The following is a 12,513-nucleotide window of genomic DNA, read 5'->3' as shown; positions in this document are numbered from 1 at the left end:
ATCGCAACATTGGTTTGGAAGATAAGAAGAGTTCTTGGGGTGTGTCTTCAAACTAGTTTTTCTGGCTAACCTCATTGGCAGCAGCGTACCAAGCTTCAGCAGGTCAAGTATGCATTAGATGTTTTGTCATGATAAAAGGAATTCCTGCCTCTAATGCAATCAAGGCAAAAGTGGAATCGCACCAAAAGAAACTTCAAACCTGGATGTTCATGGCTCATGGGTAGAGTACTGAAAGCTAGAGCAGATTCAAGATGACATGTTAGGAGTGTACTTCTGAGAACTAAGATTAGCACACTAGAACAACCTATCAGTAAGGTCTGCCTGCTGGTCAAAGCGTCACACTGAAGAAAATGACAAGTCCATGTACGTATGTACGTACGCACGCACGCACACACGCACGCACACACATTCATACGTTTGTATTACACACATAATGCATTACACACATAAGTAGACTTGTAGGAATACGAAAGATTTGACGAAAGATTTGATGTTGATTTGCCTCCTTAAATTTTGTTTCGTGTATTGTTATGTTACACACGGCAAACAATAGGGGCCGGTGTGTAGGAGCCAAAGGTTGGCCAGCTACAACAAATTTTGACTATTTAAGGGCACCACTGGATGATGCAAGCAGAGTTTGCCAATTGAAGACAGGTGCTCACCTGAAGGATGCCGAGCTGAAATCGGTTTTTCTTTTTTTTTCTTTTTTTTTAACGAGCTTTGCTTTAAAGTTTCAATTGTTTTCATTTGTAAAGGAAGTTTAAGTTTTCTAGAAGAGCTTTCTTTAGTTTTATTTTGTCCCGACATATCCTTTTTTGTTTGGGCTATTTTATAGCTTTATAGTCTATCCTGCATAACATATGCCTAGCATTTCAGCTACAAACATAGCCTATACATGCACACTCATTCATTCATCTTTTGAAACACCGTGAATCTGGAAGACTGGATACTTTGAACAAATCAAGAAGAAGCAATCTCCTCAATGCTGAGAAGTACAGGCAGATATTTATCCATCATGCTATACCATCAGGGAGGCATCTGATTGGTCCCAAATTTATTCTGCAGCAGGACAACGACCCCAAACATACAGCCAATGTCATGAAGAACTATCTTCAGTGTAAAGAAGAACAAGGAGTCCTGGAAGTGATGGTATGGCCCCCACAGAGCCCTGATCTCAACATAATCGAGTCTGTCTGGGATTACATGAAGAGACAGAATCATTTGAGGCTGCCTAAATCCAAAGAAGAACTGTGGCTAGTTCTCCAAGACGTTTGGAACAACCAACCTGCCGAGTTCCTTCAAAACGTTTGTGCAAGTATACCAAGAAGAATTTATGCTGTTTTGAAGGCAAAGGGTGGTCAGATTTTTCTGCTGTTCATTCACTGCTTCGGTTCATGCATTTTGTAAATTGATAAAAAATAAACTATTAACATTTCTAATTTTGAAAGCATTCTTATTTTACAGCATTTTACACACCTGCCTAAAACTTGTACACAATACTGTAGAACCCTAGCCATTTTCAATTTAAAAGCAACAAGGTGCAGAGAAGGGACGATGGCCAACTGGAATAGAATTGGGTGTTGTTGTGGAAGGTTGTTAACTTTTTTGGCACCACCACCAGAGGAGCACCACCACCAGAGGAACACCACCCCACCCGCCCACTGACAGTGTGTATGAGCGCAACTAAGAAAGGGTATTCCAGCCAGTCTGCCTTAAAGAACATTGCATTGTGGGATTTCCCTTCTTGCGGGAAGCATTTTATGCACTTGTAGGGAGGGAAGAACAAGGAAGCAAGGGAATATAATCATTCCCTCCCCTTTCATGATTTCAGAACTGATACCCAGAAGAGAGAATAAAATTTGGAATCGAACCCAGCATCAGGGTCCAAAACCTCGGCCAGGTGTGTCTAATGTGCAGTGCAGAGCAAAGCTTTGAAGCAGACCACAGGTCATCAGCCATCACTGCTCTTTTTAATACAGCTAACAACATGACCAAGAACGTGGTTCTTTATGGGAATCAATATTTGATTGAGCTTTGTGTATAGCATTGTACACTTCTTTCAATTGTCCTGTTTGTGCCTGTTGGTTGAAAATTGGCAAAATTATTTAGAATTCAACATTTTGAAATCGCCTTTTTCCAAAAAGGACAGCCTGAGTAATTGCGAGTCAAACACTAAGTCTCAGGCCGTGCTCAATTGCAAACGCCAACATAACAGACGTATTTTAGAAAAGTTACCACACTTGTAATTTTCCTCAAAAGTAAGACTGGTTTAGTAGTTGAACTCAAACCGGGTGGCCCTGAAGGAGAGGTATTCAGTAAAGCCCAGTTTCTTAAAGAGCCTGTAGGAAACCTGGTTCTCCTCCAAAACGTAGCAGTACACAGGGTAACCGTGGGCATGGAGCTTTGCTGCCATGGTGCTCACCAGGATTTTGGCATAGCCCTTCCCCCTGTGCTCTGGCAGGGTGTACAGCATCCCCATGGCACAGTAATCATACAGCAGCACCCAGGAAACTGAACGGCCTTCTTCATCAGTGATGCAACATGTGGGGAAGTGGCTTATCAGATGTTTGATTCGTTGAAAACCTTTTTCATCATCTCCAAATTTCCAGGTTTCACCAAACCGACATTGGATTTTGTTGCAGATAACATGGCTGTGTCATATAGGTGAGGTGCAGGGGGCTGAGATACAGAATTTGTGCCTACCTGCTCACTCTTAACTGACTGGACATCACCCATTTCACTGTTATAGGCTTCCAATCTGGCTCGAGGTCCTTCCACAACCTTCAGCCTGAAGACCTTCCAGCTCAGACCTGTGAATTTCCTGTTCTTTCTTGTGCTGCTCTTCTAGAGCTTTTATCCTTTCTCTTTGCTTACTTTCCTCTTGCACAATCTTGTATTCAGACCCTTTTGATGCTAGCTCTGCTGCTGCATCAGCCCGTTATATGAAGACGAGGAATGATGGCTCCTATTTGACTGGGCAGCGGTAGAACCATTCATTGAGAGAGCATAGTCACGATCCAGCAGCTCACACAGACGACATCTTTCATTTTCTGCATCCAAATCTCCAGTAATCCCTGTTAATCTTTCATAGATGATTTTGATAATGTCACTGGTTACTGCTTCACATGCATCAACCTTTCGCCTTAAATCAGCTCTTGGTGCTCCCTGACCTCTTACTTCAATGTAAAGTCTGTTTCCCCTTTCTCTAAACTGTCCGCAAGTGAAGACAGGTGTTCTTTAGTCATTTCTGACTTTAAGTTTCTCTCTTGCCTCACGCGCTTGGATTTTCCACTGTTCGTATAAGCCGGTAAATCTTTTTTCCTTTTTACTTGCTTCTTCCTGTTGATAAGTAAGCATTTTTTCTGTTGGCATTCTGATACGCTCAGAGTGGCAAGGTTTGTCTGTATCACTCGGAACTTTTCACTGCAGATCAGCCAACATTTTTTCTTTACCTTTGATTGTTTCCTTTATATCCTGCCTTGTCGTATCACTCGTTTTGAAGCAAGCCGTTAAGATGCTGAATTTCTTTGATTAGATTGTCTATCTGTTCATGAATGTCCTTAAAGCTCTCGAATGAGGCTTCTGCGCCTTTTTCAGCCACTTTCAGTGCATCCAGAGACATTATAGGTATCGTTCAGTTTCCAGACAAATTCTGCCACCTGTTGTCCGCAGCGGGTATTTACTTTATAGACTCGAGACCATGTTGTGCAGCCTGGGGGCGGCTGGTCAAGTTCTGACTGTAGCGTCCTATATAATTAAGAACAAGCCTGGACTGATGATCTAAAGATGTTTAGAGCTCCAATTATCTTCATTGACCAACGTAAGAACGTGCTGCCCTTTCCGACTGGCGCTGAACTCCCGTTACTCTCCCCGTTCGTACTTATCACTAGTTTTATCTCGTTAACGTTGCGTTAATGCACCATTTATCCTTTCCGTTCTCTATCTACGTTCACTTTATGAAATAAGAATATAATGTCAAAAGAAAAGCACGTCCGGTTAACACGAATAACAAAATAAAATAACAAATACAAATTATGCACGTATGCTTAACTTTTTAATTAAATAATTTACACATACATTGGGCCTCATTTATCAAACGTGAGCCGAACGAACTAAATTCTTTGGAAATGTATTTGCAAATACAATGTGGGAAGTTTTCGGGTGTCAGTTTTTTCGTGGGAGCCGAACGAACTTCAGGAGTGGTCTCAGCTGATCGTATTGTGCGCGGAAATGAAAGGAATGAATGCGTTTATTATTCCTTTCATTTATATTTTATTTTGAAAAAATATTTGAATAAGCCAGTAATCCTGATTAATTGATGCTTGACTGGAGTTGAATATTGAAACAAGTCCACGCCCTTGTTATGTCGGATTCCCAGTAGCGTGCACACGTTCTTTGTCAGTTGGCAATGGCAGGCAAAGACAGGAGTCCATGTAGAGTAAAGAAGTTCCGTTTATTGTAGAATGGATTCCGCATCACTGTTCAACCGTTGTTTCGATAGAGATACTGGAGATACAATTTGAGAAAGACAAATAACCCGCGAGAGCACCTCGCTAGCACCAATTACTAGGTGAAATACACACAGCCGCTTGCCGGGCTGATAATTACTCCTGATTTTGTGGGTCTGTCTCAGGGTTTACGCCAAAGTTTCTCCAATGGCTCCAACATGCACTTCTTCAACCGAGTACAGGCACAACCGCCGCCTCGCTTTTCGCGGGCCAGGGTTTTATACCCAAATGTATCACTTAATGCAGTTCTCACTTAGGTCCGCTCCGGACAACCTAAACTAGTTGTGTTTTCTCACCCTCATTTTTACACACAAAATCAGGAATAACATTTAGGATACAATGCAGATGCATAAACAACCTGGTTCATTATAAAGTACATGAAAACCCTTAACAGTATATGCTATTCTGAACACTTAGCATAATGTTATTGAAATGTAAAACACATTAAAATGTATATTTCCAGGGTGATGACGTTGAACATGTGACAGTGTGTTCGCTAGCGCCCCCATGTGCATCTCGCCCAACACAACAGAATGCACTGCGAACACAAATCTGTCAAAATATAAATTCCATAAAACACATGAAGTTTGCTAAAAGCGAAGCCAACAAGTCTAAGTGTATAGCCGCTCTTAACATTACGTAAATGTATTGCTTGAGCCTATTCGAAGATTTGGGGCATGGCGTAGGCAAGAGGGCACGTTTCGTTGCCTCGCATTTGATTTCAGAAGTTGACATGAACTGTTTTCCCCAGTCAGAAGCTGGTCATTCGGTCATTCCGAAATGATGTGAACGCAGCATAAAACTCTTTTTCGATTACATTATTGCTTGAATAGAAGATGAAAGCATGGCTTACTTCCAGAACGTGGTCAGGTTCTTTCCGTCCTCAGCTTCTTGTGGACTGGCACAGGAAAGTGAAAATACATCGCTGCTTGATGATCCCGCAGTAACGTCTCGCCTATAATGAGATACCTTTGCCTCCAGTTTTATGTCAACCAAATAAATTTTATATATATGTCCATGCTCACAAAGAGAAGTTGCTGAGTATCAGTGTGAGTCAAACTGTTATGCTCCTGTGTTCTGTGTGCTAGTTCATCATTGTTTATTATCATCATTCTTGTAATTTATTATTTTTCATATTCATGTCTGGTGTTCTGTTTATATTCGTTAGTCTTTGCACTCGTCTTCCCCTGTGATGTCTGAGTCTGAATGTTTTCTAGCCCAGTCACTCCCTTGTCTGCGTGCCCCACTATTCGGGTGCTTAGGGGGTTCAGCCTTCCTTCCAATCTTACATTCCTTACTTCCTGCTTTCTCTCCATTTCATGTTTGTACATAGCACTAATATACTAATCCCAACTAACATAGAATTTGTACAGTACTAATTATACTATCACACTAATATGTTTGTCAAACTAACAAACTAACATTCACTAGTTTTGGGTATTTGTAATTAAAATCACTTAACTAACTTACTAACGCATCTCCAGTTTCAATTCTGGTCTGTAACTCCGCCTCCCTATTCTATCACTGATGACTTGCTTAGTTTCAGCGAAGTATTCGCACCTGTCTCTCCGTATCTCTGCATCTCCTGATTCTCTACAATTGTCTACTCTCTAGTCCGGAGCCGTTTGTTTTTGTTTTTGCCTTTTTGGACGGACCCCCCGGTTTTGACCCTGGCATGTTTTTCGGCTCTGCTCTGTCTGCCCCTTTTGATATTAAATCGCCATTTTTCTGCACCCCTGTCTGCTTCTGGTTCCTCTGTTCCCCCCGGCATAACACAAACACTAATAAATCACAGGCTGAGTAACTGTGCAAGTTAAACATTAATAAATCACAGGCCGAGCTTTATTGCAAACATCTACATAACAGGTATTTTAGTAGTCACCTCACCTCACTTATAATTTCATGAAAAAATAAATACTGGTTTAGTAGTTGAACTCAAACCAGGTGGCCCTGTAGGAGGGGTCCTCAGTAAAGCCCAGTTTCTTAAAGAGCCTGTAGGAGACCTGGTTCTGCTCCTCGATGTAGCAGTACACAGGGCAACCCTGGGCATGGAGCCTTGCTGCCATGGTGCTCAGCAGGATCTTGGCATAGCCCTTCCCCCTGTGCTCTGGCAGGGTGTACACCATCCCCATGGCACAGTAATCATACAGCAGCACCCAGGAAACTGGACAGCCTTCTTCATCAGTGATGCAACATGTGGGGAAGTGGCTTATCAGATGTTTGATTACTTGGAAACCATTTTCATCACCTCCACGTTTCCAGGTTTCATTCACCAAACCGACATGGAATTCATTCAGGGAGGAGATCCTGGCCTCCACATCTCTGTGGGGAAGGACAGGAACACAGAACACAGGTAGAGGAAAAAGGCCTGTTTTGTGACCAGTCATTTGGATTTCATTTAGTCAATAAACTTCAGTATGGTATCTGTGCCAATGAGAGGACACTCAGTTCCACACCATTGGGTATGTCTCAACAAAAACACAAAAACCTCCAGTGACAAATGCAAAGTAGCTTCAACTAAAGATATGAGAATGGGAATGACCAACTGAATGTACCTGCTCACTGTCAGGTGAGGAAGGTGATTTGGGTCTTGTAATTCCAGGAGGTGAGTTACACCACACGGTCTCATTGTGACGTTTTTTGTGGCAGAGATGTCCTTCAACATGGTGGTATGAAGCATGTCAATCCCTTCAGAAAACAAGAGAAACCCATAATATGAATCATAAAAACACATGGATGGTTGCAATTGCTAGAAAGGTTAAAAAGGAAGAAAAAAATGATTCACCTCCAATTTTGAAGTATTTATTCCAATCTAAGATGCTGTCTTCTGTCAACATTCTCTTAAGAACCTTCTCATCAGTACTGAAGAAAGTCAGTTCCTCATTATAAAGCAGGGTGTGTTCACTCTGTTCATGCCATTAAAAAAAAACAGTTACTCAAACAATGGACACATGTAATATGTATTGATAATGAATACAGTACAATTCTGAAATTGACTGGATAAACAGAATGAGTGATTGAACATACACATACATAATATGTAATATGTATTCACCTTTTGGTGCGGTCGACAAATGATGGTTTTAAAATCAGGCCAGGAGTCAACAACAACCTCTAGTGTAGGTCGTTTGTCTCTATTCATAGCAAACAGATATCCATAAGCCTAAAGGACAAAATGCAAAAATGTTCTTCATACCGAGACTCTCTCCACTTTGTTACACATTCCATGTGTGGAGGGAAGGATCGCCCTGATCATTAGACGTGGATATTCTTTCAGACACACTGACTGCCGGCCACGCCCTGATTAATGCTCTATGAAGCCCAGTCTACAGCAAACAGCCAACTTGAGATGAGACCAGAATTATGGTTGTGTCTATCAAAGCTGGCTGGGTTGGGGACCAGTAGCTTGTGCTCAGCCCTGCCTCAGCTAGTGTGTCAAACTGACACTTACAGTCAGCCTTGCATCTTACAGGCTGAGCTTCCTTCCAGTTCTTCTGTTTCTCTGTTTGTCCTGTGCATCTCTTCCCTGTCAGGTGTGCACATCGTGTTTGTTTGTTTTGTACCTTGCTGGGTGCTACTGCTCCATCTCCTTGTGGGGTGTCTTGCACAGTTTCCCCATACATATGGAACAGAGTGGAGAGATAGTCTCCATATGAAAGAGAGCGTATTGGTTATGTTGTAACCATGGTTCTCTGGTGTAGACCACTCGGAGGCAGGGTTGATCAAATGTTCCGTGCCAACTCCAGTGCTTTATAGAGCATGAATCAGGGCGTGGCTGGGACAACCGGGGTGTCATAAAAAATATCCACTGTTATGTTCCTGTTTTCTGTCTGTTAGTTTATCATTGTTTATTATCATTATTCTTGTCATTTATTATTTTTCATATTCATGTCTGGTGTTCTGTTTATATTCATTCGTCTTTGCACTCGTCTTCCCCTGTGATGTCCGAGTCTGAATGTTTATGAGCCCAGTCACTCCCTTGTCTGCATGCCCCACTATTCGGGTGTTTACGGTCTTTCCGGGGTTCAACCTTCCTTCCAATCTTGCATTCCTTACTTCCTGCTTTCTCTCCATTTCATGTTTGTACACAGCACTAATATACTAATCCCAACTAACATAGTATAATTAGTACTGTACAAATCCTAACACAGTAATATGTTCATCAAACTAACAAACTAACATTCATTAGTTTTGGCTATTTGTCATTTAAATCACTGAACTAACTTACTAACGCATCTCCAGTTTCAATTCTGTTCTGTAACTCCGCCTCCCTATTCTATCACTGATTACTTGCTTAGTTTCAGCAAAGTATTCGCACCTGTCTCTCCGTATCTCTGCATCTCCTGATTTTGTGCAATTGTCTACTCCCTAGTCCGGAGCCATTTGTATTACATGTGTGTCTTTGCGATTCCAGTCCGCGTTGTGCTATTCCCCTTTCATGTGTCTCACCTGATGTTTAGTTGTTAGACCGCCCTCACTCCCATGCCCCGCCTAGTTTGTCTCATTCCCCTGTGTATTTATACCTGTCCTTTTCAGTTGCACCTTGCTAGTTCGTCTTGTCCTGTTTTTTTGAGTCCCGAGCCCTTTATTCCGTTCCCTGTTCTAGCCTCCTTATTCCCAAGCCTTGTTTTCCCAAGCCTTGTTTTCTCCCAAGCCTTGTTTTCCCGAGCCTTGTTTTCCCAAGCCTTGTTTTCCCGAGCCTTGTTTTCCCAAGCCTTGTTTTCCCAAGCCTTGTTTTCCCAAGCCTTGTTTTCACCCAAGCCTTGTTTTCCCAAGCCTTGTTTTCTCCCAAGCCTTGTTTTCCCGAGCCTTGTTTTCCCAAGCCTTGTTTTCCCGAGCCTTGTTTTCCCAAGCCTTGTTTTCCCAAGCCTTGTTTTCACCCAAGCCTTGTTTTCCCAAGCCTTGTTTTCTCCCAAGCCTTGTTTTCCCGAGCCCTTGCCCTGTTTATTCTTGGATTCCCTGCGTTTGACCCCTGCCTGATTTGTGGACTCTTCTGTTGGATCTACTTTTGCCTGTCTGACCCCCTGGTTTTTGAACTTTTGCCCGTTTGCGATGACACTCTGTCTGCCCCTTCATCTGCTAGTAAACCTGCCATTTTCTACACCCCTATGTCTGCTTCTGGTTCCTCTGTCCGCCCAGCGTGACAATCCATGTCAAATGACCAGGGGGGATCCTTCCCTCTACATATCGGTATCAACACAGTATACAACCAGAACAGACGGGTGCATGCTTTAACAATACAAAAAATAGAAACATTTATTTTTAAAAATTAAGAAAATAAATTATTAAATAAACAGTGCAATTATTAAAGATTTCCATTAATTGGTTTCAAATTGGCTCAATACAATTATTTTAATTATTATTTAATTATTTAATTATTAATTATTCCCGCACAAAGCTATTTTCACCATCTAGTCTACTTCTAGTGATTTCACTCTTTGTGGTACCTGCCAAAATAAATAATGTATACATTACCATGAAGCCTTTTGGTAAGTATGACCACAGAACCTTTTCTGCGTGTTGTAATGCAGCCTTATTTAAAATCTTCATCTTTTCAAGACACGATATCCAGCTAAAAACCTACAAAGAATGATGGCCTATATTAACTACATTTCAAAAAAAATAATCTTTAAAGAATTACTCATGAAAGTTTCAAATTTGAGATATGTTTCTAATATGACATCCTATAGTCAAAACTCCACTGACCGCCTCGGATTTTGAACTTTACATAAGTCATGGTTTCTTATCAGTAGTTTAGGCAGAAAAAAGACGGTGGGTGTGCATCAGAAAAACTGGTTGTGGCACATTTCATTTTCGCCACCACAGACTATAGGCACCGCTAGACTGATGTGCACCTCCACATAAATATAGCCTAACCATCTAGTACTCTCCATTATAGGCTTGCCTACAACATAGCCAAAACATAAAAAGTTTTTTTTTAGGCTCGGACACAGATTCAGGGCTCCGTTGCAGACCACGAACTCTCAAAGTTTTCGTTTTTTTTATTGTTCAAGACGAGTGCAGGAATAAGCTAGACACAGTCAGCAAAAACCGGTTTAAAAAAAAAACAAACAAACAACGAATTATTCCGTTGGAATCGCACTGAAAGTGGTTGTTAAGTTCCATAAACTGTCGGACTCAGGATTTCGATTTTTTTAATATATATTTTTTCACCTTTGCTCCTCCCAGTTGGTCTGTTGGTCTGCAGATTATTTATGTTATGTTGCTGTGTCACATTCTCCCAAAGCAAGCGACTTTGGGTGAATGAGTGCACAGTGCAGAATATTTCTTGGATTTGACCATAGCCCAGTTCTCAATCTGTTTGTATCACAACCAACTGAAGTTATTCCCAGATGATTCGTACACATCTATGCCTGCATGTACGTTTATTCGGAAAGGACTGTTATGGGAAGTTTGTTCATCTGTTTTTACTGTGGATTAGCAGGGAAAGTAGGCAAAACTTCAACTCAAACGAATGTTCCCCAGTGCATTTCACAGTGTGAGGATATCACAGACTCTTGTGTGGTTATCCGTGACTCTTTTCCACATTTCTTTTAAAAACGTCTTTCTGTAGACTTAGGTTTTGCATTCCCTCCCTAAAAAATAAAATAAATCAAGCTTCTTCATCCAGCCTATTCTAGAGGTTAGATTAAGAGGTAATGTTGACGTGGTCTGAAATAATAAAAGTCTCATGCACACATTGTGCTTATCGTGCTGCATTGAAAACAATGACAAAAAACAAGGAAACATTTTTCAGATGATCAAATTAAAGACTCCTAATGAGGTCACTGACCACAGGTGTTATTTCATATTATTTCCCTTCAAACTAACACAATACAGGTTTAGCTCATTATAGCTTTCTTCATTAGCCCATCACCTAATGGTTAGCTTTCATGGCCAGGTGTACAGACTTTCACCAATTAGGAACCTGTTGATCAGTCTTTAATTTGATCAGTTAATATTTAATTTCATGTTTTTACCTCCCTTTATGTCATTTTCACTAGACCAAGAGCACAATGTGATTATGGGACTTTTAGTCTGCAAAGCAAATTCAGACATAATCTGGCTTAAAAGCATCAATATTTCCTCTAAACATGATAAGAACCAAATATAGAGAAGTGGAGTTTTTTTTTAATTCCAGGACAGCAGTAGGCTATATTGCATAGCACGTGCCACCAATTAAACTTCTCATCTAACCCAGGCAGACAGAGTAAAATAGTTTATCATCTTCACTGATTCAAATTAAAGAAATGCTCCCGCTTCTCCGTGATGTTCTTAGGCCACGCAACCGACTCTCATCAGCTCGTACTTACCAGCCCAGGGATGGTTCCATACTACATTGTGACTATTATGGAAGAATTGTCAGTAAACGGAAGGTTGAGTCGAATAGCTAACACAAACTTACCTATTCACTGCACAAATATCAATGTTCTCACCCTACTACCTTGGTCCTGATTGATGATCGCAACATAGGTTTGGAAGATAAGAAGAGTTCTTGGGGTGTGTCTTCAAACTAGTTTTTCTGGCTAACCTCATTGGCAGCAGCGTACCAAGCTTCTGCAGGTCATGTATGCATTAGATGTTTTGTCATGATAAAAGGAATTCCTGCCTCTAATGCAATCAAGGCAAAAGTGGAATCGCACCAAAAGAAACTTCAAACCTGGATGTTCATGGCTCATGGGTAGAGTACTGAAAGCTAGAGCAGATTCAAGAGGACATGTTAGGAGTGTACTTCTGAGAACTAAGATTAGCACACTAGAACAACCTATCAGTAAGGTTTGCCTGCTGGTCCAAGTGTCACACTGAAGAAAATGACAAGTCCATGTAAGTACGCACGCACGCACGCACGCACGCACGCACGCACGCACGCACGCACACGCACACACGCACACACGCACACACGCACACACGCACACACGCACACACGCACACACGCACACACGCACACACATTCATACGTTTGCATTACACACATAATGCATTACACACATAAGTAGACTTGTAG

General features: G+C 41.4%; 1 protein-coding gene across 1 annotated transcript; it reads right to left on the bottom strand.

Moving 5' to 3' along the window:
* Positions 1-6,430: 6,430 nt before the first annotated feature.
* On the bottom strand, positions 6,431-10,086 carry LOC133118355 (glycine N-acyltransferase-like protein 3). The gene is made up of 5 exons (XM_061228278.1): positions 9,984-10,086; positions 7,564-7,671; positions 7,294-7,414; positions 7,064-7,196; positions 6,431-6,830 (listed from the first exon to the last, which is right to left on the bottom strand). The coding sequence occupies exons 1-5, from the start codon at positions 10,056-10,058 to the stop codon at positions 6,431-6,433; spliced, it is 837 nt and encodes a 278-aa protein (XP_061084262.1). The 5' UTR covers positions 10,059-10,086.
* Positions 10,087-12,513: the final 2,427 nt, after the last annotated feature.

This window comes from Conger conger, chromosome 18, assembly GCF_963514075.1.
Source record: "Conger conger chromosome 18, fConCon1.1, whole genome shotgun sequence".
NCBI lineage: Eukaryota > Metazoa > Chordata > Actinopteri > Anguilliformes > Congridae > Conger > Conger conger.
The sequence above is the reverse complement of the archived record's forward strand: the minus strand, read 5'-3'. Positions and strand labels throughout refer to the sequence as shown.

Bases quoted from the DNA above. Each gene is read 5' to 3' on its own strand.
- LOC133118355 (XM_061228278.1), bottom strand. From the start codon at position 10,058: ATGAAGATTTTAAATAAGGCTGCATTACAACACGCAGAAAAGGTTCTG. The intron at 7,415-7,563 runs GTGAATACATAT...TGGCATGAACAG, and splicing joins TTTGTCGACCGCACCAAAAG to AGTGAACACACCCTGCTTTA. The intron at 6,831-7,063 runs GTACATTCAGTT...CCTTCCCCACAG, and splicing joins CCTCACCTGACAGTGAGCAG to AGATGTGGAGGCCAGGATCT.